At 37.3% G+C, this 27,558-nt stretch overlaps 1 protein-coding gene across 1 annotated transcript in view; it reads right to left on the reverse strand.

The window, feature by feature from the left end:
- The window catches only part of Ppm1l (protein phosphatase, Mg2+/Mn2+ dependent 1L), a 295,643-nt gene extending 269,208 nt beyond the window's left edge, over positions 1 to 26,435 (reverse strand). Inside the window, exon 1 of the mRNA XM_015496402.2 lies at positions 25,742 to 26,435. Coding sequence (XP_015351888.2) covers positions 25,742 to 26,140 — 399 coding nt within the window. The 5' untranslated portion in view covers positions 26,141 to 26,435. The remainder of the gene's footprint in view (positions 1 to 25,741) is intronic.
- Positions 26,436 to 27,558: the final 1,123 nt, after the last annotated feature.

The raw sequence follows: 27,558 nt of genomic DNA on the forward strand, positions 1-27,558 counted from the left end.
AAAAAAAAAAAAAAAAAAAAAAAAAAAAAATTTCCTGGGAGAGCGCTTGCCTAGCATACGTGAAGCACTGGGTTCAATCCCCTGCACCACGTAAAAAAAAAACAAACAAAAAAAGAGATGGCCTCAAACAATCCTCCTGTCTTAGCCTCCTTAATTGCTAGGATTACAGGTGTATACCACCACACCCAGTTGATGTTTTCTTGATTTCTTTCCGAACAGTTCCATTATTTGTGGATAGAAAAAAAAAAAAAAAACTTGATTTCTGTATGTTGATTTTGTATCCCACTACTTGGCTGAATTTGCTTATCGGATCTAGAGGTCTTCTGGTGGAGCTATTAGAATTGTCTAAGTAGAGGACCATACTATCTGCAAATAGGGATGATATCTTATTGCAGAGGTATAATAACAAAAACAGCAATGGAATTGACATAAAAACAGACACACCAATGGAATGGTATAGGAGACACAAAGACAAACCCACACATATACACCTTCACAAAGGTGCCAAAAACATACAATGGAGAAAAGATAGCCTTTAACAAATGGTGCTACAAAACTAGATATCTATATATGAAAAAATAAAACTAGATCGCTGTCTCTAGTCCACATAAAATTCACTCAAAGTGGATCAAAGACCTGGGAATAAGACAAGAAACTTTGCAACTGCTAGAAAAAAACATAAGTGAAACAGTCCAACACATAGGGACAGACAATATCCTCAATAGGACTCCAATAGCTCAGGAAATAATACTAAGAATAAATAAATGGGATGGCATCAAATTTAAAAGCTTCTGCATAGCAAAAGAAACAGTTAAGAGTGAGTAAAGAAAGCCTACAGAATGGGAAAAACAGTCAGATATTCTTCCAACAGAGGATTAATATCCAGAATATATAAAGAAGTCAAAAATATTCAACACCAAAAAACAAAAATCCATTCAACAAATGGGCAAATGAATTAAACAGACACTTCTCAAAATAAGAAATAAATGGCAAACAATTATGTGAAAAAATGTTCAACGTCCTAAGCCATCAGGGAAATGCAAATCAAAACTACACTGAGATTCCATCTCATTCCAGTCAGAATAGCAATCATCAAGAGTATAAACAATGTTAGAGAAGAAGAAAGGGAGGGAGCAAGGGAAAGGAAGGGGAAATACTGGGGAATGATGTTGACCAAATTATACTGTTATATTGTGTGCATGTACAAATATGTAACAAGTGCTGCTATTATTATAAAATATGGGAAAAAACAATACAAATAAAAATAAATGCCAGTAAGAATGCAGAGAAAAAAGGAATGCTCATACACTGTTAGTGAGAAAATAAATTAGTACAGCCAGTATAAAAATCAGTATGGAAGTTCCTCAAAAATCTAAAAATGGAATTACCATATTATCCAGCTATACCACACCTCAGTATTTACCCTAAAAAATTAAAGACAGCATGCTTTATGGAAACATGTTTTCCCGTGTTTATAGCAGTACAATTCACAATAACCAAGTTATGGAACTAGACTAGGTCCATTAAGAGATTAATAAAATTTTTTAAATGGAGTATATATACACAATCGAGATTTATTAAGTCATATGAAGAACAAAATTATGTCATTTGCAGGAAAATCGATGAAACTAGACAGCATCATGTTAAGTGAAATAAACCCTACTCAGCAGACAATTGTATGTTTTCTGTCATATGTCGAAGCTGGAGAGAAAAAAAGAGATCTCATGAAAATAGAAGGGAGACCAGTAGGGTAGAAGAAGGAGACGGAAGAAGAGGATAAAGTGAGATTCAGGGGAGTGAAATTGATTAAGTTATGTTGTGTGCATGTCTGAATATGCCCACAATGAAATTCACTATGCTGTATAATTAATATGCATCAATAAAAAGGTACGAAATGGTTGCTAAAAGAGGAAAATTTTCATTAGTTTCTTAACTAAAATAAAACATCATATTTTAAGAGTGATGATGATGATGATGATGATGATAGCTAACTCAATAAAGCACTATGATGCCAGGCACTGTGTCAAGCCCTTTAAATATACTATATTTTAAAGCAAGATAATACATTCTTATATTTCAAGAAAAGGATTGAACTCTGTGTGAGCTATAAATATGTATGTCTACAACTCAATCCCTGGCAGGAGTTGACACAACCTGATGTTGGTTATACCATGTTATCTTTGGCTGAGTCTAAATCTCCTATGCTGTCAAGAAGGAAAGAAAAGCCCCTTCACCCACACATATCCTAAGAATAAACATGGAGTTTAAAAAGAATCAAAATGTCGGGTGTGGTGGCACACGCCTGTAATTCCAGCAGCTCTGGAAGCTGAGGCAAGAGGATCACGAATTCAATGCCAGTCTCAGCAACTGAGTGAGTCCCTAAGCAACTTAGTGAGACCCTGTCTCAAAACATTAAAAGGGCTGGGGATGTCGCTCAGTGGTTAAGTGCCCCTGGCTTCCAAAAAAACTCTGGTGAGGCCTGTAATTCTTTAAGTACATTTTGAACAAGGATCTAATGGAGTCTTTGCCATGAATAAATGGGAAGCAAAAGAATGGCCACTTTCCTTTTAGCATCCTGAAGACTTAAGATCAGTCCTCACCAATTTAACTTTCAGGGCTAAAGAAATTTTGTTATAATGTCATCATATTACAACAAACTATCTGTTACTAAAATTAAATTTCTAAAAACCATTTATCAAAAACCTTCCATTTTTTCAATACTGATGGGTTCTTTACATCCTTTATCTCAAATTATTCATAAAAATAGCTACCATTTTAAAAAACCAGCTACCATTTACTGAGTACCTACTATATGCCAGGTACTACTTTATTTTTTTTTAATATTTATTTTTTAGTTTTTCGGTGGACACAACATCTTTATTTTATTTGTATGTGCTGCTGAGGATCGAACCTAGCACCCCGCACATACCAGGCGAGCTCACTACCACTTGAGCCACATCCCCAGCCCCCAAGTACTACTTTAAGTGCTTTATATGTATTAGTTCATTTAATGTCATAATAAGCCTAAGTAGTAAATATTATTATTATAATCATTTTCTTTTTTAAGGTAAAGAAACCAAGAACTATAAAGGTTGAGGAACTTATGAAAGAACACCCAACTAGAAGATAGTAAAGATTTTAAAACAGGCAATTAATTGTGAGAGTCCACAACCTCAGCTACTGTACCCAACTGCCCCTCACCGCTAAGTGAAGCAGATTTATCCCCATCGCAGAGACGAAGATACTGAGTTCAGAGTGTGTAAGTTACTTTCCCAAGATTAGAAAGCTTAGTAACCAATGGTCTAGATGCAAAATTAGGTCCCTAAGATTTCAAAGCCTATGCTGTTTCTCTTCTCAGCCTACTAGAATCTGAGATAAAGCAGAACAGATCTCTGTGGTAAAATGAGAATTGAAAGGAGGCTATTTAAGTTGTATTTTCCCAATACCACTGCTTTCTTCCTCTATGCATTAAGATCTTTTGTGTCATACATCTGCTTTTTTACAGAGTTTAGAAAGTTTTATTACAGCAAAAATAGCTAATGTGTACAAACACAGTAGCCATAAGTGACTAATACAAAATAAAACCAAGAAAAGCACTTTTAGACTGTTGTGAAAATTTATAGGAAGCAGATCAACTAAACCTTTTTATTATGGGTTATGCACAAGACAGATCGTATTTTTTTCATACCTTATTCTTTACCAAGGATGGTCTTCACTGTCTTACACAAGCTCTTTACATGGGTTTGAAAGAACTTCAGGGTCCAAAGTCTTTAAAGTTCTCAAGACAGGTTTTCTGCAAAGTCTGGTTCCTGGGATAAAACAAGGTTCTTCAATCTTGTCACTAGTCAAAGTTTGGGCTTTGGTAATTCCTTGTTGTATGGGGTTATACTGTGCACTGTCAGATATTTAGTAGCATCCCTAACCTCTTCTCCCTGGACACCAGTAGGACAACTTCCCTTATACTCCTCACAGTTGTGGCAATGTCTCCAAACATTGCCAAAAATCTCATGGTGATGGAGGAAAGAAATAGCACCATGTTCAGAATTGAGCAGGTCTTCAGTTCTAATAACACGTTATTATTATTTTTTGACTTCTTACTTTTGTCCTTACTTGTATTTTTCTTATCTGTACTTAATGCTTTATAAGCATTCTTATTTATCTTGCATATTCAGACAAGCACTGTGTTTATATTTTTATCTCTCCCATAGCTATAAGAAATCAATTCACTGGATTGGCTCAACACAATGTCAAATAACTCAGATGCCCCTTTGGAAAAAAGTGAGTAACTCTGAATAAGAGCATCCATAAACTGAAAATCAAAAATCCTAAAAATATGAACATGATGCTTTAAAAGTTTCAGATTTTCAGATTTCCAGATTAGTGATGCTCAGTTGGTAAAATCTATGCAAATATTCCAAAATCCAAAAGAACTCTCAAACATTTATTACCCAAGTACCTTGGATAAAGGATTCTCAATCTGTACTAGACTTTAAAACTTTCCTGTACTAGTCTTTAAAACTTTCCTGTACTAGTCTTTAAAACTTTCCTGTATTTAACAAATCAGATCTGATAAGAAGTTGGTATCCAGAATATATTAAGACCTCCTGTAACTCAACAACAAAAAACAAATAACCCAATTAGAAAATGGGCAAAAAACCTGAATAACATTTCATCAAAGATGATAGGCAAATGACCAACAAGTATGAGGAAAAATATGCTCAACTTACTAATCACTAGGGAAAATACAAATCAAAAACCATACCTTATACCCCGTAGGATAGTTATTATTAGAAAAATAGAAAATAACAAGTATGTGGAGAAACTGGCACCCTTGTACGTTGTATAAAATGGTATACCTGCTAAGGAAAACAATATGAATTCCTCAAATTTTTAAAATAAAATTACCATATGATCCAGCAACCCAATTTCTAGGTATACATCCAAAATAACTAAAAGAAAGGATGAACAGATAAACAAATGTGATAAACATATACAATGGAATATTATTCAGTCTTAAAAAACAAGGAAATCCTGCCACAAGCTACAACATGAATCTGAAGTACATTATGCTAACTGAAATAAGTCAGTCACAAAAATGCAATTACTAAATGAGTCTACTTATATGCACTATCTAAAAGTGTCAAATTCAGAAACAAAGTAAAATGGTGACTATCAGCTGCTGAGGGGAATGGAAAATGGGGAATTGATTAATAGGCAAAGAGTTTCAGTTCTCCAAGAAAAAAAGTTCTAAATATTTATTGTTTAATAATGTGAATATGCTTAACATTACTGAACTGTATGCTTAAAATGGTCAATTTTGGTATGTGGTTTTCACCACAGTTAAAATTTGTTAATGAGAATATATCAGAAATTATTAAGACTAAATCCTCATAGTAGAAGAAACGGAAAGGCTACTAAGACTTTCACTTCAATAATCTTCTCTGATTCCATGATAAGACTAATTTGACAAACATTTATAGGGCACCTAGTCTGTACAATGTACCAAGATAGTACAGCATATCTGAAAGTAGACAACTAAACCATAAATCATAGTCTTAATGCAAGCCTAAACATTCATAGCCACAACTCTTTCTCAATTCAAGGAAAGTAAACTCGTTTTTCAGCTTAGATTCCATACTGAAAAGGGAAGTTTAATCTAACCCTTGAAGAAACATCATATTTTCATACTATGAGACCATCGTCCTCTGGATAATTTTATGGGGGAAAAAAGCACATTGCAACTTGTTTCCCACATAGAAGGCTATGATAAAGAGGTAGCTACCGATGTTAGCTCTTAAGAATTATTTTGGTTTTCAATATGATTCATAAAGCTCCCAAAAGTAGATAATACCCATTTTGCACATGAGAATTCTACAAATTTCTCATGTTGTACAGACTCTAAAATGCTATTCTTTAGACTCTAAATATATACATATATAAATGAAAGAAATAGAATTTTATATATTACATATACATAAACACATATATGTGTGTACATATATATATTATATGGAAAGAGAAAGGTGAATGATATAAGTATTCACACCATCAATAAGCTGTTTTCTAGTTTTTGTTTGTAATTTATCTGATGATTTTCTTTGAGTACAAACTAAGAATTTCAAATCTCAAGTCTATGATCAAGTTTCTGCCCACAGGTAGCTGAAATTATTCATTTACATTTCCCCACACTTTGGTACTCACTATATACTATATATAATTTTATTTTGCATGATCCTTTAAGGAGGGAAACTATAGATTGAACTTTCTTTTCAATTGAATTCTAGGATGTGTTCTCCACTTACATTTGAACATTGATACATGTTCCCAGCTACTCAGGAGGCTAAGGGAGGAGGATTGGAATTTTGAGACCAATCTGAGCAACTTAGACCCTGTATCAAAATTAAAAATAAAAATGGGCTGCAGATAGACCACTGGGTCCAATCCTTAACGAAAGGAAGGAAGGGAGAAAAAAAAAAGGAAAGAAGGACATAGGTGAGAGGGAAAAAGAAGGGAAGGGAAGGAAATAAAATTGATACATGTCTAACATAATCCATAACACTTCTAACCAAATAATTTAACCACCTTTTGAAGGGAAGACCAAGTTAAGTTTAAGATTGTTGCCTAGCTTCTTTAGAGGAGCCACCCTCAGTTCACAAAACTTTTGCCTTATACCAAAAAGAGTTACCTGGCAAAATGATGAAAACCACTTGCCTAGGACAACCTTCAGATATCTACATATTTAACCTGTATTTTCTTTAGTCCTTATTTAAAGGACTTCTAGATGAAAAATACATTATGAAACTGCAGGAGATAATGAGAAAAACAAAAAAGTAAACATGAACAATGGTATAAGTGAATTACTTTAACTCCTCAACATAATCTCATTCCCATAAACTTGAAATATTTTCCACAGATAATCTGCAATACTTGAAACTGTGCTGACAATATTCCCAGATGAGCACCTTGTCAAACATGTCAGCACACAGCAAAAGACAGCATAGTAAGGAAGATGATGTCTTTTAGAATCAGGCAGACATGAGAAATATTTTAATCCAAACTCTGCCACCTAGCAATTGTATAATCCTGAAAGCACTGTTTTAGTCAGCTTTTGCATTACTCTGACCAAAATACCTGACAAGAACAACTTAGAAGAGGAAAGGTTTATTTTAGTTTGTGGTTTCAGAGACTCAGTCCAAGGTTGGCTGACTCCATAACTCTGGGCTAGAGGTGAAGCAGAACATCATGGCAAGAGGATGTGGAAAAGGAAAGCAGCTCAAGATATGGCAACCAGGAAGCAGACAGCTTGCTCACCAAGGACAAAATATAAACCTCAAAGGCATACCCCAGTGAACTACTTCCTCCAGACAACCCCTACCTGCCTACAGTTACCAGCCAGTCAATCCATATCAGTGGATTAATCCACTGATTAGATTACAGTTCTCAGAATCTAATCATTATGTCTCTGACCATTCCTGCTTATCTCACACGTGAGTTTTTGGGCAACACCTCATATCTAAACCATAACACATACAGGAGTCTGAGCTCTAGTTTCCCTAAACTTAACATGGGGATTACAACAGCTGCCTCCAAAAACCATGAAGACTCATTGAGAGACCCGGCATATAGTGCATGCTCAACAGTCAGAATGAGCACGGTTCTTTAATTTCCAACAGGTAGAAGTGATAGCAGATGCAGTCACACAACTTAGCATTTCCTTTTCATTTATTAGGCATCATTATTTTTATAATTATTATTATCAGATGTCATTATCATTAGAACACAAGCACCTGGCACAGTACAGGGTATACTGTAGGAACTTAGAAACATGAAACTGAAGCAACCATACAAAGGAGGGAAAGTTAATATGATCAAGCAAGACTCCATGGAAGAGCTGGAAACTGAAAGGAGCCTTGAAATTAGATTAAGATATATTATAGCAAAGAGGAATGAGAACATCCTCAAGGATGATATAAAGGTAACAAATCACATTAGGGGCATGTGTATCCAGTAGGGATTCAGTCAATCCACAGACTAAATTGGCTACCACAATATTTTTTGCTGGGGATCAACAAAAGGTAAGAGTAAGGGAAAGTAGTCAGCAATGCTATTAAATGAATCAAAATGATTTTTTTCAGAGAAACAAATCATGGTTACTGGAAATCAGAGATTGTTTTTTAAAGAAACAATGTATATCCCAGTGGGTTTAGAAGACTGATCTATCAGACATTATGAGTGAACTGAAGAAGAGAGAGATCAGAAACAAAGTAATGAGGAAACCAGATCACAATCCCAGCATGAAGTGATACAGGCCTGAATTAGGATGGTGGCATTGTGACTATAAAGTTGGAGACAGGGATGAGAGTCAATACAGAAAGTCTCACAGACCTCACGAAGAGGAAAAAAGCAAAAGACGACATGGTAGTTTCAAGAGTGAAAGAATGATAGCTCTATGAGAGGAAAAGAAAGCTCTGGGGAAGAAACTAATCTACAGACAAAGGTGGCAAATTGGCATCCAGACAGACTGTTATCAGCTTAGCACCCAGAAAGAAAATGTTAGATTGCACTTAGAGATACAGGCTCTAGATGAATAGAGGGGCTCAGAAAGGATGGCTGAATCCATGGGAGCTGTAAAGATTCTGATGCAAAGAAACAATGTAAGTCCAGCACCCTGAGCAGAGGCCTCCATGAAATCCATATTTGGCAAAGGAAACAAAGTGCCAAAGAAGTCAGAGAAGGAGGGAAAAGAAAAAGAAAAAAGCTAAGTGGTGTCACTGAGGCCAAGGAAGTTAGTCTCTGGTCAAGAAAGAAAAAAATAAAGCCAAAAAAAAAAAAAATCAAAGAAGATAAGGGCTGAAAACAATCCATGATACAAGGCAATTATGAGGAGGCCCCTGGAGATCTTCTAAATCCCAACTTGGAAAAAGTGTCAAGTGGCAAAAAGAAATGAGTTAAGCAAGAAGAAAGTAAAAGCATGATAAAGTCTACGTTTCCCAAGGCAAATTATTCAGATTTTTAACATGGAATACAGGAAAACCAAGTATTAAGAAATCAAAAGACTCTGATAATAAAAACCGTCTCTGGTGATCACAGATGCTAATCTTCCTCTTCTGTCCTCCCTATTTCATCTGATTTCCTGATTACCTTGTATAACCTCTCTAAACTTATTTCTAGCCCGCTCTTTTGGGTCTCTCTTCTTTCAGTAAGAAAGAGTTACATCCAATAGTTCTTTTCCTTTTCACTTCTCCTTTTCACTCACACCATAGAGACATGGACAAAAGTCATAGATTTTACAAAATAACCAAGATGCACTATTCCTCTCTATGTCCTCAAAAGAAGGCCATATTCCAAAAAGTACATGAAAATATCTTCAACATTATTTGCCAATGAGAAAATGAAAACTAAAACTACACCACTACATTGACACACCTACTAGAATGGTTAGAACTTGAAAGATTAGCAAGAATGTAAAACATCTAGAATTCTCACACACTGCTGATGGAAATGTAAATAATACAACCACTTCAGAAATAGTTTAGTCATTTCTCAGAAAGTTAGTACATATTTACCAAGATGATCCAGCCAGAGATTTACTCAAGAGAAATGGAAGCACATGTCCATATACAGACTTGGAGATGAAACCTCAAACAATCCAAATGTCTAACAATTTTGACATATCCATGCAATGGAATACAATTCAGCAATAAAAATGAATGAACTATAATATAGACCATTATTGCTTAAATAAATTATTAATAGATGAAATTATATGGATTTCAAAATGTTTGTGTTAAGTGGGGGGGAAAGCCAGGAAAAAAAAAGAGTATACACTAAATTTTGCCATTTATATAAAATTTTATAAAATTAAACCTAGTATATAATGAAAAAAAAAAAACGAGCCTTAGAAATTAGGGAAATTTTGATAAAAGAAGGAGAAAAAAGGAATTACCAAGGAACATGACAAAACATTTGAGTAAAACTTATGTTCATTATCTTGAGTGCAGTGATGGTTTCATAGGTCTGTAATTTTATAAGTTATACAAAACTAATATGTATAGTTTATGGTATATATTTATCATATACCTCAATAAAGCTGTGGTATTAGACAATATTATTTTCCAGATTTTTTTTTTTTAATGAAGAAGGTGGATATCCTTATCCCCACAGCATAAATCTACCTTGGAGACTTGTGGTGAGGACTTCCCTTTGGTCAAGTGGAAACAACATTCAGGCACTTCCACTGCTACCCTAATTTTAAGAAAAAAAGCAAACACCTAGCTGTCTTTTCATCCGAGAGTTCCCTCTTAAGCATGCCTACCTGTACTCTTTCATATCTAAATTTGTTTGCATTGTTACATAATCCTTTGGGGATTATGTAGCTCTGCAGAACAGAGGAGGAGCTGTGACCTGTGGCTCTCATATGAAGGTGTACAGAACTTCTCAGGCCACTGTTAGGATTCTTGATGCCCAGAGTTTTCAGCAGCAGTCACTTAGATCCCCTGGATGATAAAAACTACAAATTTCATGCCCAACAATTATTTACTGCTTTGTGAGTCTCACTCTTAAACTAACCCAAGACCAGATGTTTACCAAAACAGGTTAGGCCTCAAGCTACAATATCAGATGCTCAGAAGAGTTGCCAGGAAGAGAGGAAAGGAGTGAATGCCCAACTGGCCTCTCTTCTGAAATCACTAGAGAAAAAAATTCTTCAGGGTCTCAAGCCAGAGGCAACAAAGAAACAGAAAAAAAAAAAAAAAAAAACTTTTTCTACATATTTATGATTATAAATTACCAGGCTGAGTGCCCAACTCTGTATTCCCATCTGGTTGCAAAGCTAGGCTGGCACTTCGATTAAAAATAACACATTCAATATGGCATTATCTTCCTAAAATTGACTTTAAAAATAATGAGGATAAAGTAATCTTACTTCTAACTCCAAAAAGTCACATATTAATTCTCTTTTGTTTCTATAAAACTCTAAGACTACATTTTATCAAAGTGATCACACACAGAAATACATATTATGCTCTTTAAGAAAAGATTTCTAGGGCTTGGGTTGTAGCTTAGCAGTAGAGCGCTTGCCTTGCAAGCATGAGGTACTGGGTTCAATCCTTAGCACCACATAAAAATAAATAAATTAACAAAAATAAAGATATTTTAAAAAAAGAAAAAGAAAAGATTTCTATCACTGCATGAAAACTCTCAAAATGTTCCTCAACTGCTTATTCTATTATCATACACAAGTTACAGTGAAATGGTAATATTTGTGAATCTATACAAATACAAGATACTTTCTATAACACTTTTTATAACACAGCATATTTGATATGCATATACTTCATTCTTCATTATAAATTACTTTAAATATTATACATTTATAACTACATATTACTCTCAAAGTAGTGATTTCATTAATCTCAAAGTAATATGTCAAAAAAATAGACACTGTTCTTTACATGCAATTTGAGAGATCTTTCAAGGGAAATTTTGATTAGATATGATTTTGTCTTTTATACCAACTTGGGATCTAACTTCACTCACTATTTAACTCTTCTGTAAGTAGTCACAGTTTCCTTACAGGACAGGTAGTAGAAATTAGGGAAAGGATTTTATGCACAGGAAATCTTAAATAAAGTAAAGACAATAGGGTCAAGGGTATTGACCTAGCTAACTCTGTCAGTTACAGAGACCTTGCCCAGCATCTTCAAGGCCCTGGGTTTGATCCCTAACACTGAAAATAATAATAATAATAATAATTAATAAAATGAAGACAACTTTCACCAAAACTGGCAGATGGGCCAGGGCAAGATGGCTCCAGATCTCCCCTTCCAGAAGTCTCATTCCTCTGTAGCAGTCCCCTCTCACCATAGCCTAGACCACTGCTAGCCATCTCCCTCCAAAACGAGTATAAATGAGCTGAACCTCCCAGGAATCTCCTATTCGGCCTGGAATAGATTAGAATGTTTTTAAAACAACAATTTTTTTTTTTATATTTAGTAATTAAGGAACAAAAATCCTACTGGATCTAACCCACAAATTCATTGTCTAAAACAGGAGACTGTAAAGTAGAAAAGGACAGCCAACAGTAGAACTGTGGTGACAGTTCCACATTCATCAGTAGCTTTAAATGAACCTACTGAATCAATAATCGTATATCAAAGAGAGAAAAATCCATCTTGCTATTCTATAGTCAGACCTCTTCTTATTGCTGGTTACACGGAACACAGAAAAAGAACTGTTAGAAAACCACCTTTTAGTAGTTTTTTGTTTTTGTTTTTGTTTTTTTGTTTTGTTTTGTTTTAGTTGTAGACAGACACAATAGCTTTATTTTACTCATTTATTTTTATGTGGTGCTGAGGATGGAACCCAGTGCCTCATGCATGCCAGGCAAGCACTCTACCACTGAACTATAACCGCAGTCCCTCTTAGTAGTTTTTAAGATTTATCGGGATCCAAAAATAGCAAATTTATCTTTCAGTATTCAGGTAAAACCATTCTAAGCCAATTCAAAAATAAAATAGTTTCTGTTTTTCTAGAAGCCACTAAAGTTGATTTTTTACCCACATCAGTACACTTTACCAATGAGATTACTAACATGCAGAACAAGGAATGTTCCAGGCCATCTTCTCTGAAACCCTTTCTCACTTGTATGCCCCACAATCATTTCTACTTCCCCTTTTCTAGCTATCAAAACTCTAGTCTTGCCTTTCTAGGCTTTCATTCTCTCCAGAAGCGGTGTGGGCTCCTCCCCAGACCCAAAGTGAACTAGGATGGGTCAGTTAATCATGCAGATCATATTCCCATAACCAAGTCATGTTTAGGCATGTACTGCACCATAACTTTGACCTATGAGATGTGAGGAGTAATTTCTAGGAAGGTCTTTTTCAGGGTTAAGGAACACAGGACAGAAGATTTCTTTCATGTGTCTGGATTGTAGTTACACAAAGATGGTTTAGCAATTCTAAGTATCGCATCTTACAACTATGAGGGAAACATGAAGGGAATTTCCAAGATACTGAAATAACAACTGTTCCTAGTATTTAAGCTGCTTCTACTTGAATTTTTTCTGTCACTTATAATCAAAAACTTCCAAATAATGCACCATCTAAATTTACAGCAGGAACTTATTCCACCTATAGCATAAGCCTCTGACAGTAGGCATAATCGACAAAACCAACCAATCTGTGAAACTGGAAGATGACATTTCCTTTATTGACAAAGTAGCTCTTACAAAGAGGAGCTGCTATTGATCACTGGAAAACTATTTTCTCTTTGATACAAATTACTTTGTATCTCCCTTTTTGAAATGAGTTCTTACATAAATTTGATGTAATTTTTATTTAATATAATGGGAGGAAAGGAAATTTTTAATTATAGAAGTCTTACTGACTTAAAAATGTAACAGCCTAATCTTAATTTATGTCTCTCTGTTGAGGCTAGTCTAAGAGAAATGTCCTTAAACAAGCCAGCTCTTCACATATAAAAATGAATTTCCTGAAAGAAAGAATTATAGAGAAAAAAACATTCTCCAGGGAGAATGTGGAATCTCCTTGATGAAAGTTTTTAAAAATAGGTATTTCATGAAGACTTAGACTCTATATTTAGATTAGACAGCAATTCAAAATCCCTGCCAAAACTATCTAAATAGAAAAAAAATGTATTTTTTAAACAAAAATTTATAAAAACATCTAAGTGTGAAAATAGAAGTAAAAACTTCTTAATCTCAAATTCTGTAATAGTCATATGTAGATATACCTATGCAAACCAGCTATTATAAAGAGTTCACTTCATTATTCTAGGGTACAAAAAAGCTGAACAGTATAATCAAAAATTCTACTATTTTTTTAATTTTTTTAAGTTGTGGTTGAACACAATACCTTTATTTTATTTATTTATTTTTATTTTTATGTGATGCTGAGGATCGAACTCAGTGCCTAGAATGTGCTAGGCGAGCGCTCCACTATTGAGCCACAACCCCAGCCCCCCAAAATTCTATTAAACCCTTATTTACTTTGCTAGAAAATGTCCAGTGACTAATTTAACTGAAAATTAATTTATTTAATTAAAAAGCAGAGTAACTGTAATCCCAGAAGACTGAGGCAAGAGGATCACAAGTTTAAGACCAACCAGGGCAACTTACCATTTAGTTCAGTACTTGCCCAGAATGTATGAGGCCCTAGGTTTAATCCCCAGTCCCACGAATAAATAAATAAATGTGCTAAATGTGCTGTGTATGTGTGTGTATGTGTGTGTAAAATGAAAGTACTAGAAATAGTATATATAGTTAGAAAATTGCTATTGCCCAGAAACTTTTATTTTGATAACTCAGGGAATTTTTTTAAAAAAACGTATTTAGATTAACAACTTTGCTATGTAAGAGTACTGCTAAATTTAGATTCTCCTTTTAAAAATACAATTTTAAATATTAAGATCTATTCATTCAAGGCATTAAACCCCCACTCACATTTATAATGACCAAAATCTGGAATATTAATGTTGAAAAGCAAATGCAAATAAGTTTTCATTTCTCCAGGGAAGTCACAAGGTTTGCTACCTTCTTATACAACTGAAAACTAGTCTTTGATTTAGCAACTTACACACAAAGATCATCTGTCAGCTGCTCACACAAGATCAAGACAAAAAGGGCTCTTGGATGGTATGGTAAAAAGACTGTCAGTCTTTGTACAAACTAAAAACATTTTCAAGTTATTGTAGACCCATAAATGCTTAACTTGGGAAGCAGACAGTTCTGTATACATAAGAAATGGAATTACTGTACAGTGTACACCTTTCACTAATGTATGCAATGGCCCCAATCTTACCTTCAGGAGCCCAATGCCCAATCAGAACTCCCCTGTCTTCTAGGAATGGAGGAAGATAAGTTTCATTTATAACAAACTCAATTGCTATAGCCCTCTTTCATTCTAGAAAAGTTGGAGGCAGCTAAATTTTCATTAAATTGGGCCCTATTATAAAGAAATAGAAATAGAAAAAGAAAAAAAAGATGAAATATCTCCAAAGAGATGAAGTGATGAAGTCTCTAAGATTTGTTTTTTCAGAAATATTATATCTTGGGTTGGGGATGTAGCTCAGTGGTACAGCACTTGCCCAGCATTCATGAGGTCTTAAGTTCAATTCCCAGTAGTCACAGACTTCAACTTCACTGAAAGGACATCAGTTTATCAGTATGTATAATTTTTATCTACAAGAATATTTACTGAAAATGCTTTGTATTTTTCAAAGGAGAGCCTATAATTATAAAACAAAGTTATAAAATTATTAAATTCTATTAACCATATAGAAAATTATGGCTTCATTTGTTTGTTTAAACTTGGCCTTTAAAGATTTGTATTAAAAACAGATTATAACTATCTATGACCAAAGCCTGGGCTTGACTTAAGGATGGCTAAGAGAATAATGTATTAAACCTCTGGAATGGAAACACAGGACCAGTATCTAGTCAAACTAAACAAACCAACTCAGTATTACAAACAAATGACAAAAAGACTATTTGCTGTTTAAAATAAATAATCATTAATCATAGCAAATAAGAAGTCATGTTCAAGGCCAACTTTAGCGAGATCCCAAGCAATTTAGTAAGCCCTAGTCTCAAAAAACAATAATAATAAATTGACAAATATATTTGTTAGTTTATTTGTTAGTTAGATGTATTAGGAAATTATTTTAGTTCTCAAAAAGGAAAACAAACCATCAGTGCTTCAGTATAAAGAGAAATTGCACAAATATGCACACATACATATTTATCCTAAAGGCAAGCTTTTGTACTTCAGAGTAAAATATAACAAATTATTTTGATCATTGTAACTGGCTATGCTAATGCCACTCTAATTTCTACACAAGCCTTTCATAAGCCAACACGAAAGAATATTAGGAATACTCTGTAGTAGGAGAGATATTCTGCTAGAAAAAAGTGGGATACGTCAGAACTCTGTTTGAATGTAAGGTATCACCTGCTTTGCCTTCTGATCCTATCTTTTCATAATTACAGACTTTGCTAGGTAATTATAAAATATACCTACCAACATTTGCAGCATAGAATTTTTAAGGACACCATAACACATGATAGGAACATCAATCATATAAGAAACCCAAAGTCCTACTGAGCAAAACTAGAAGACAAGGCAAAGTCCATGTAACAACACAATCAGCATTTTACTGCCCAAATTATGAGATTTGTAGAACTTCAATCAGAAACTGAGAGCACCAGTTCTGGAGACAGATAGTTCTAAGTCTAACAGCAGTTTCAAATTTTAGTTTTACCACCTATGAGCTGAAAGAGAATTTGGACAAACTACTTAATATCTCTGGGCCTTAATTTTCCCATCTACAAAACAGGAGTAATGTAATAATAATGATTTTACAAAGTCTTATGAAAATTAAAATTAGATAACATATAAAAAGTACTTAAACTCTGCCTAGCATATTACAAATAATGTCAGTCATTATTGTTACTAATATTGCCACCAGTAATGGCTTATTTCTCCTTTGATCCAGAAATTCCAATTCTGGCAATCTGCCCTAAAGAAATAATCCATACTTTTGTAGTAGAAACACAAAAATATTTATTACAATGTTAATTACAATGGCAAAAAGTTAGGAAACTAAGCCAGTTGGGGTGGTGCCCTCCTGTAATCCCAGAGGTTCAAGAGGCTGAGGCTGGAGGATTGAGAGTCCAAAGCCAACCTCAGCGACAGCAAGGCGCTAAACAACTCAGTGAGACCCTTTCTCTAAATAAAATACAAAAAATAGGGCTGGGGATGTAGCTCAGTGGTCATGTGCCCCTGAATTCAATCCCGAGTACCAAAAAAAGAGGAAAGTAAATGAATAAAGCAGCTGAGTAATTTATCAAATATCCATCTATTCAATAAAATATTACTCCATCCCAAAAAAAAGTAAGAAATAAAAATATAAAGAATTAAAATTAAATATAAAGAATTACAGAGCAAGCCAGCACAGTGGCACATGCCTATAATCCCAGCAGCTCAGGAGATGAGGCAGAAGGATCATGAGTTCAAAGCCAGCCTCAGCAAGGACGAGGCACTAAGCAACTCAGTGAGACCCTGTCTCTAAATAAAATACAAAATAGGGCTGGGGATGTGGCTAAGTGGTTGAGTGCCCCTGAGTTCAATCCCCTGTACACCCCCCCAAAAAAAATTATAGAGCAAAATAACAGTGTGTTTACAGTAATATACAAAGTTAAAAAAAATAAAATTATTTATAACTAGCACAATTTATTTAAAATGCTCATAAAAAAGATCAGCAAGCAATATACCAAAATAATAGCAATGAATGTGTCAGGGTAATAAGACTTGGAGTTACTATTTTTTCTTTTGTATACTATCTGTAACGTCATTATATTACTTTTATTATTTTAAAATCAACTTATTTTAAATGTTTTACTTGCTTCAGATTTAATATTCATTAAGATTATTATAATATTAATAGAAGTTAAACCACAAAAATATATTCCTTAAGTGGTTAAAAATCAAAATAGAAATTAATAAAACAAATGCATTTCAATATTAAACTCTACTATTTTTTCAAAAACAAGTCTCTAATGAAGGGATCACTTAAATCTGAGATTGAATGATCTACATCTTTTAAATCACTGTCAAGATAATGAAATCATTTAAAAGCACTAAAGACATCGTGTAGTTTTTTGCTCTTAGAAAACCTACTCTTTGTAACAAAACCTAAATTAATCCTAGTAACAAAGTAAAATGATAATAAAAGCTTTTCTATTTGATTAAGTCAGGTACTATATAAAATATATATTCTTATTTTAAAATGTATCCATCTAGAAAAGTATAACAGAAATGTTTTATGAATTGACAAATTAAATGGTGAATGTACATTTTATGAATCCCAGAAAACGTCTAAATACAAGGGACAAACGAAACAAATTTACATCCAAACTCCCTATAGTCCAAAGTATGCTCTTTTTTTCCATCTAACCACTCTTTTTAATGTTGATAGTTCCACACTAGGAATCTTGAAAATAGTTGTGCCACGTAGGGGTTCTTCCATCCACACTCAGCCTACCTCTCAGCTGTGGCCCACACCCCTGGGCTTCATCTTCAGTGTTTTGGCCCAGGCTTCCCAACTGTGACCCACTTCACACTACTATCTTCTTTATGTATATCAAATCCTTTATGTAGATTATAGGAACAGATTACTAAAGCATGGATTTTATTCCACCTTTTGCTCAAAAATATCCAGTGGTTCTCCAATATTTACAGAACACAACCCAGGCTCCTCAGATAGCTTTCAATATCAGTCCTAACAACAGTTCCAGAAGCATCTCCTACTTTCTTCACTTGTATATCTAACCCATAGGCCAAAACTCCTAAACTGTGTATCCCAGCATACTAGTATATTTTGTCATTATTAGTATGTCATACATAATCATGACCAATAATGGCTCAAGTACCAAAAAATGTAAATTATCTACTTTTTTTAAAAAATATTTATTTTTCAGTTTTAGGTGGACACAATATCTTTATTTTATTTTTATGTGGTACTGAGGATCGAACCCAATGCCTCATACATGCTAGATGAGCACTCTACCACTAAGCCACAACCCCAGCCCAAATTATCTACTTTTTATAACTAAACTAGCTAAATGCAAAGGCATGTGCCTATACTCCCAGCTAACAGGAGGATGAAGCAGGAAGATGACTTGAGTCTATGAATTGAGGCCAACCTGGCTAACTACTAAAATTCTATTTCAAAACAAAACTAGAAAGGATTCAAGTTTATTCCTATGATTCCACTTGTTTGCCTGCATTAGAAATGGGGGTGAACTGGGAGTGGTATCATATGCCTATAATCCCAGATACTGAGGAGGCTAAAGCAGGAGGATCCACATTTAAAGCCACCCTGGGCAACTTAGTGAGACTGTCTCAAATTAAAATAAAAGGGCTGGGGATGTGGCTCCATGGTAGAGCACTTTCCTAGAATGTGCCAGGCCCTGGGCCCAATTACCACTAGTACCATCCCAAAAAAAAAAGAAGAGAAAAGAAAGAAAAATAAATAAAAAATAGTGTGAGGGACTGGGAATATGGCTCAGACCTATGTTCAATCCCTACCACCATAAAAAAGAGAGAGGGGTGGAATTTGTGCCAGAACATTGGGAAATACTTAAAACTCTGGGTTCTCTATGAAGGTTTGTTATACATGAAATCTTCTCTGTCACAAGTCACAATACAAAGACACATTCCAAACCAGGGTTCCTGAAAGAGTAGCATCATTGAGAATACTCTCCCCTATAAAGGGGACAAGCAGCCTGCCTTGCTTCAAATTATGGCAATTAATCTTTTTTTTGGGGGGGTGCTACGGATTAAACCCAGGACCTTGTACATGTAAGGCAAGCACTCTACTAACTGAGCTATATCCCCAGCCCATAAAATCTTTCTTTTTTCAGGGGGAGGGGGGCACTGATGGTGTTACCAGGGATTGAGCTCAGGGGCACTCAACCACTGAATCACATCCCCAGCCCTTTTTTGTATTTTATTTAGAGAAAGGGTATCACTGAGTTGCTTAGCACTTTGCCATTGCTGAGGCTGGCTTCGAACTCTCAATCATCCTGTCTCAGCCTCCAGAGCTGCTGAGATTATAGGGATGCGCCACTGCACAGGGCTTGGCAATTAAATTTTAAAAGCCACTTTTCTGTTCATAAAAAGCAAGGGGAGAGGAGGCAGAGTGACTCTAGAGGAAACCAGAGACTGGGAGAAGAACTACTTTAGACCATTCTACTCCATCAAGATGGGAGACCATTTCTTGACAGGTTGAAGGCCAAGAATTTTATTGCATAGGTCATCTACTCACAGTGTTGATATGAAATTTACTTTCAAATAAATTACTTAACAAAAAAACAGCTAATCTGTATAAACAATATCAAGTATATCAAAACACAAATAGTACTCAAATACAGAGAAAATAATAAATGGGCTTCTAGATGACTACTCTTGGAGAAAGCCTGCTCTAAACAAATGGGATACCTGTCTGTCTTCAAATTGCACCCACATTTTACTTCCTCCAAACCATTTCCACACTTTTTCTTCCACATGTAATGTCATCTTCCCCTCCTCCTTCCACCCAATTTTTCTACAGAAATGACAGGATACAATCAAATGTCAATTCCTCCTCAAAATTATCCAAGACTCTCCCAAGCTCCCTCAGACAGGCTTGCACATCAGGTAATGGGCACCTCATAGCTCTTCTAGATAAAATTGCATCTTGTAACTCTGCTATTTTTAAAAACCTCATCACTGCAAATAGATAGGCTGCTCCCTGAGGGCAGAGAATGCACTGATTCATCCTTGGACATCACACAGACAACTGTTTTCCACATGTGGCAGAAAATTTTGGCTTCATTGAACTAAATTTCTTAAAAACCTGATTGAAAGACACAAGAAAATCAGCAGTCAGAAACACAAGAGAGGATTTAATTGGGAGGAAGAAAAAAAAAGCTTTGTTTTTTCAGCAGAAATTTTAATGTACCATTTTAAACCAAAATAATCCGACTTTCCTCTTAAGCCATCGGGCGTTTGCCAACACCAAATCTCTAGGCTTCTTCTATACCATTATGTGGAATCAAACATTTACTAACCTCAGTTATAATGTCTAAAAAGCAGATCACTCACTGTGCCATTCATAATTTATTTATTCAGAATATATCTTATTTCAGAAGGATCCAATGAAAATACATATGATACAACAAGATAAAATGACATATCTAAGAAGAAAAAGAACAAAAGAAAATTGAATATAGGGAAGATAAGCTGTCCTGGAAGTAAGGTTTATGCATCAAATAAATGTATTCTATAAAATTCTGTGCATGCTAGGGGTCAGAGTTGGGCTCTTCACACTTCCAGCAGCCAAAAAACACAGGATAACTCAGTCTGTCATGATTCAATATCCTTAAGATAAAACAAAAAAAAGAATTAGAATATTTTTACTCCCCTGATCTTCATAAAGAGGATGCTATATAATGTAACAAAGACCCAAGCAACATCCTTGCAGTTGATTTCTCAGACAGCTTTGGAAGACCATTCTTAGAACAACCCTCACAGATAACATGACAGTAATAAATGCAAATGCTGGAGAGGAAGGCTCTTTGCAGGTCTAGATTCACCAGAAACAGACTATGTTATCCAGACTAACCTGAAATAGAGAGGCCTCATGCATCACTTGCCTTTAAAATTATAAACAAAGTTTGATATGCATATCTGTTTTTTTCTGGGAAATATCCTATAGTTTCATAACATTCTCAAAAGGAAGCATGACTCAAGAAAACTTAAGAATCACTGATCTAAAGAACTAGGCTGGATTATGGGTATCCTTCAGGGAACCATCCATAAGCATTTCTTTTCTGAGCTTCTGAGAAGTATTGCACCTAAATGTGGAACTGATATGAAATGTGGGACTTTTTCAAGTCATGTGTCAACTGTCAAGATATATATGACTTTCCACTGGACTATGGTGGTTAAGATGTTTCACGTGTCCAAAATCTTTTAGCAACACCCATAAACATATGTAACACAGAACAATCCATTCCCTACATAAGTTTCAGCTATGAACACTGACAAAGAACCTCAAACGATTAGTGATATTTTTTCTACATAGTATTTTTTTTAATTTATTGCCTATGGATAAAACTACAGATAAGCACAAAAAGCAGTCATTTTCTTAGATAAACATTATTTTGAACTTCAAATTTTAAAACTAACAACCTTTCTATACCAATTGATACAATCTGAGCTTTTTTTTTTTACTTTTTGTTTTAATCTTACATTATACCACAAAATAATCAACGCATAGCTTTAGATATGTATATACAGTCATCCTTCTCCTAGACTAAGAGATTAAGATGTCCCAAATGTCCAAGAGGATCAAGTGAAGAAGCTGGCCTGTAGAAACTTAGAGACAATAGTCCTTAAGATTTCATCCACCTAAATAAAATCACAGCTACCCAGAATCTAATTTTCAGCATATCGAGTCCAGAGACATATTTCTGTCAAAAAATCCATGGTTGCCAGATGCAGCGGTGCATGCCTTAATCCCAGTGGCTTGGGAGGCTGAGACAGGAGGATTGCAGGTTCAAAGCCAGCCTCAGCAAAAAGCGAGGCATAAGCAACTCAGTGAGACCTGTCTCTAAATAAAATACAAAATAGGGCTGGGGATGTGGCTGACTGCCCCTGAGTTCAATCCCTGGTACCCACCCCACGCCCAAAAAATCCATAGTTGAATAGAATTAATACATGCTAACCCAACTCATAAGAGTTCAGTTACAATTAGAATACCAATTTATTAATTAATCATAGAGAATACTCCTTGTCACTTATCAGAAAACTCACACTTGATGTCAGAATGCTGCTTTATTAATGTACATATAAACAGAATCCTGAATTAGTAATCAGAAGTTCACCATAAGTTAGAACGAAGAGAGAGTTTCAGGAATACCTAAAGAATTATCCCTGCCTTATATTCATCTTTCTAGAGATCAAATTTGTGGCTTCCCCTGGTAGCGTCTCTCTCCCTTGAATATTACCACCACAACACAGCTGACTTCTCAGTTCCTGAGCTTTCTTCTTCCATACCCTTCTGTCCATTAAGCACCTCTCTAGAAGGGCATAATAAAATTGATGAGGGTATATACACCTTACATGCATTATTATCTCTATTTTTAAGATAAGAAACTCCCAGATAAAGCAGTTTAAGCAAGTTGTCCAAGGTCACTACTAGTCTAAGGCAGAACATAAATTCAAAGCCAGATCTCAAGTCAAAGCCCATGCTTTTAATCTTGCAGTAAATGATGCCTTCACTGTTTTTCTCTAGGCCTCCCACTTCTCAGTTTGAGTTAAATGTCTCTCCTCTATGTTCCCATAACATCATAAGCACGCCATGGCTATAATTTTTTTGTATAAAGGTCTGTCTCTCATTAGACTGAAACTTTTTAAAGATAGGGGTTATGTCTCTATCATCCTTGTATTTCCGAAGAGTGCTATTTCTCTGCGCAAATATGCAAACCAATTTTTCCAGTGGCTTAATATGAAGATCTATAAACTAAAGCCCTCAAACTAGCAACGTAGTCTTTGGAAGGTCACAGTTTCCCCAGCAATCTAAAAAAAAGTGGAACGAAATGGGTATACAACAATACAATAGATATACAAAGATATACAAGGTCCCTTCTAGATCATCATTATAGGTGGGTCTTTGCTTCTTTATTAATGTGAATTATTAGAAATAAAATTAAGCTCCTCATTTATCCTCTCTACCACTCTAGAGACTCTATGTGTGTGTGAGGTGTGTGTGTGTGTGTGTGTAATGGAGTACTCCTTCTTTTCTGAAAGGACATAACTGTCATTTATAACAAAATCAAACAGTGGCACCCTCCTCTGGTGAATGTTAAAGGAGTTAAACAACACAAAAGACAAGAATTAGACCAGGGGATTGTCTTCAAATGATATATAAAGAAAAACCTAGACAGAAATAATCCAATAGTATTTGTTATTACTATAGTATCAATAACAACTAAATAGCTCCTTTTATAGCACTTACCCTATTTTGCTTTAAACCACAGCCAAAATGAATGAACAGGCTGCACATGGTAAAAGGTTATAGAGAGAACCATTATTCTATTTCTGAGGGTATATTAATTATTTTGCAAACAGCATGCATTTCAACATAAAGCACAATGAAAATCATAGTTTGGCTAAAAATGACCATATTTTCATTTAATATTAAAAATTTAATGAAAAAGCCAAGTACACATAAAACAAGATAGTACTGGAAAATTTCAACCTGAAACCTGCTTGGGTCTTCAACCTTCAGGTTTTAGAAAATCAATTTAGAAGAAAAAAAAATTGTAATCACCCAATCACTTATACACACAGGCTCAAAACATGCCAATATATCACATCTAGACCACCACAACCCAAAGTTTTACAAAATTACTATTATATCAAAACCTTTTAATTAAAAGTAAAATTGTGCTAAGACCAAAATCAGATTATCATTAGCCAACAATTTTAATATATGATAAAGAATGTTTATTAAATGATTTACAAATGATAGAATAATAATTTCCTTCTCCCCTCCTGAGTCTAGGAACATAAAATGAAAATACAGACATTCTGACTCAAGAAGACAAATCAGTCCTTATACTGGCAACCTTATCATTCAGCTATGTTTTTGCCCAAGTATGCAGTGTCTCTTCCCAATTAACTTCACATCTTTCATCTAGGCTGTGGTCAAGGAGAGGAAAACCCACATCAGACAAAAGGCTACAAAATTACTATTAGTAAGACAATTTCATTTTTAAGATAGACAATAAAAAAGACTAAGGTGGATGGAAAATAGCAAAAACTGATTTCAGTTCTATCAAGAAAGTTTTCTAATTGTTTTATTCATTCTTGGCAAAGTGGGTTCTACAGGGCAAGTAGAACAGAACCAGGGAAAGATTTGCAGATGGTGGGTGGAGAATGCAGATAAGATAACCAATTGAAAGTTTTTTTCAATGTTTACCCAAAATCAAGGCCAAAGAACAAGCAAATGCCTGAAAGAGAATGACAGTCCCTACAGTTCCCTACAACCCACACAACAATCAGATGGCAAGGAAGGGGAATCAGGTGGGAGTGAAGAAGAATAATGGGGGGTGGGGGGAGAAGAAGAAAGGAAAAGAAGAGTAAGAAAGTATGTTGCCAAAAATTAAGAAAGAAAGTATGCTGCCAAAGGGAAAGGGGTATTAAGCAATGAAACTTTGTTACAAACTGTCCAAAGAAAGATGGGGTGACTGGCCTGATGTTTTTTTGGAGCAGGACACTGGAGCCACATTTGCCAGACTTAGCCCAGGTCCAAGCCAAGGACAGGAGCCAACCCTAGCCCCATCATCAGGAAACTAAGTCCCAGCAAACAACCCAGATGCAGCAGAAAAGTGAGAGACCTAAGCTGGCCTTTAGCCCCATCTCCTGCTCCCAAATGAACCTCCAAACAAAGGTGTTTACAAGCCAGGGGACATCTGCACCCCCATGCTGACTAGGGCACAGGGGTGAGGTCAGGGCACAGCCAGTTCTGCGGGCACGGGTATCTCTGCATAGGTGGGGGCATCACGGTCCCATGAGGCGATCTAGCTTTAAAAAAAAAAAAAAAAAAAACCCTTGGGCCAGCGAGGTGCTCTCTGTTGAACTCGCAAAGTTGATGGCGTTGGGAGGAAGAGCAGAGCCACTCTAGAGTTCCTCCCTACAGTGAAGGCGAAGGGAAAGAGTCACGGTTTCCTTCACCCTCAACCAACTCTCTACCTTGCAGATTTTGTCCCTTTCTCTAAGAATACATCAAAGATACTGTATTCCTTCTTTGTGGTAATGCATCCTCAAACCCTAGAACGGGGGCTCTGAGGCCCGGGACAAAAGTTCACTGGAAATACCATTAATTCTTCCCGAAAAACTAGCACGGTCATTTGGCTTTGGAGACCTCATATTAAAACAGCACGAAATATGTGGTGAATGACTCTCTACTAACAGGTCGCTCGGCTCCAAGGTCCCCATACAGCAGTGTTTGGGGCAACTTGAGCCACATCTGTCCAGACACCACGCCCCTCTCACCCAAGTCCTACCCCGTCGCACATGCGACATCCTGTTGTTTACACATACACACACACACACACACACACACACACACACGGGTGGGGGGGGGTGGAGAGCGCACCCAGGGGAACTCCTACCTCGCCGCCGTGCCCATCGAAGATCCCAAAGATGGACGGGTGCGTTTTGTTGGCCAGGTCGGTAAGAACTTCGAAGCGGTCCTCCATGTGGTCTCTTCGGCCCTGGATGGAATACACCGCCACGTTATGGCTCTTGAACTCCCAGGTCTTAGAAAACTCGGCCTCCAGCACATCAAGCCCTCCAAGTCGATCGTTCTGCATAATCTCAGCCACCTTGCCCTTCACCATCTTCACCGCGTCCCGGCTGGACTTGACGATGGTCTTTACTTCGTCCGTGTGGAAGAAGTAACTCCAGAGCGCTAAGCTGATGCACAGCAGGAAAAGCGTCTCGGGTCTAAGCAAGAAGTAGCGCATGATGCGACCCAGCAGAGACAGCAAAGTCATCGTATCCTCTATCATTTATTATCGCTAGAGCCCCAACCACCAGCAGCGACGCGCGCCCTGAAGGCTCGCCGGGTCCGAAGCACTGCGGGGACAGCCCGCCTGGAGGGAGGCGGAGCAGTAGCCTAGGGTAGGGGGGAGGAGGCGCACGGAGCCGAGCTAGAGGCGGATGAGCTGGTTGTTCCAAACCCGCACCGCAAGCAGAGGCAGTTTCCCTTTTGTCTCCCTGCCTCGGCGGACCGGAGGCCGGTGCCTGCCGCCAGTGCAGCCTCCCCTCCTGCGCTCTTTGTGAAACCGCGGCAGCCGCGGCGGCGGCGGGGGCGGTGGTGGTGGTGGTGGTGGTGGCGGCGGCGGCGGCGGCGGCAGCCTCGGGTGCCGGGGCTGGGCGCGAGGCACCAAGTTAAAGTTGCGCCGGGCGGGTCTGCCGCGGCAAGCTGGAGTTCGGGGCGACCGGGCCCGCGCGATCCCTCCGGGGGTGCCCCCTCGCGGCTCCGGGGAGCGATTGGCAGGTGAGGAGGCTGAGGGCACGAGAGCCCGGCGGGCAAGGGATGCAGGTCCCCTCCGTCGCCGCTGCAGAGGGCGCGGAGACAGCAGAACGTTCCGACGCCTTCACACACCCCGGGGGGCCCAAGAGAATAAAAGTTTTGCAGGAGCCTGGGCTGAGGCTGGTAGACGCAGAGCCCGGCTACACCGCACAATCCGCACTGAGCCGCAGGCGGCCGGCCCGGCTCTGCCTGCCTCTCCCCGGCACCTCGCGGCTCGGCTCGGCTCGGCTCGGCTCGGCTCCTTTCGGCTTTGCTCGCGCGCCCCTGGCTAGCACTCTGTCTCGCGCTCGCCCCGCCCCGCGCGCGCTCGTCCCGCCCCTTGAGCTAGGATTTGAGACCCTGAGGTGCTCCCCAAAGAGCTGTCAGAGGCTGAGGGAGCTTTGTGGCGGCAGGCTAACGCGGGCAGACCGGGCCAATTCAAGCGAACTGTGGGGGAGTGAAGGAGCGCGTCCATTGCCTCGTTCTTGAAGATGGTAGTTCCTGCCTTTGTGCAGGCTCCCGGAACAATATAATCTCCTCCTAGTAGATGGAGCGTTAGTTTCGTGGGAGCCGGTGCTGCTCTCCGGGAAGCAGAGAGTCGCACGTGAGTATCCCCCCCTCCGGCAGACTGGAAAATAGTACGCTCTTCGCCTCGCCTGACATAAGGCAAGCGAGAAGGGACGCACTTATCCCGACTCACAAAAGCGAGACCGAGAGAAACCTACCGTTTGCAGCCGCCTAAACAATCCTCAACAAAGGCCTGCCGGGATCTCCTGAAACGCTGAGAACGCCTTGGGACCTGGCAACTTTCTCCCACCTAAGATCTGTAGAATAGGGGAGGTGGAGTCCCATGCAAGCGCGTTCTGATGACAACCTCGGGAGGCGAGAAAAGGCTGGCCTCTCTCAAATAGC

This window comes from Marmota marmota, unplaced genomic scaffold (assembly GCF_001458135.2).
Source record: "Marmota marmota marmota unplaced genomic scaffold, marMar, whole genome shotgun sequence".
Taxonomy (NCBI): domain Eukaryota; kingdom Metazoa; phylum Chordata; class Mammalia; order Rodentia; family Sciuridae; genus Marmota; species Marmota marmota.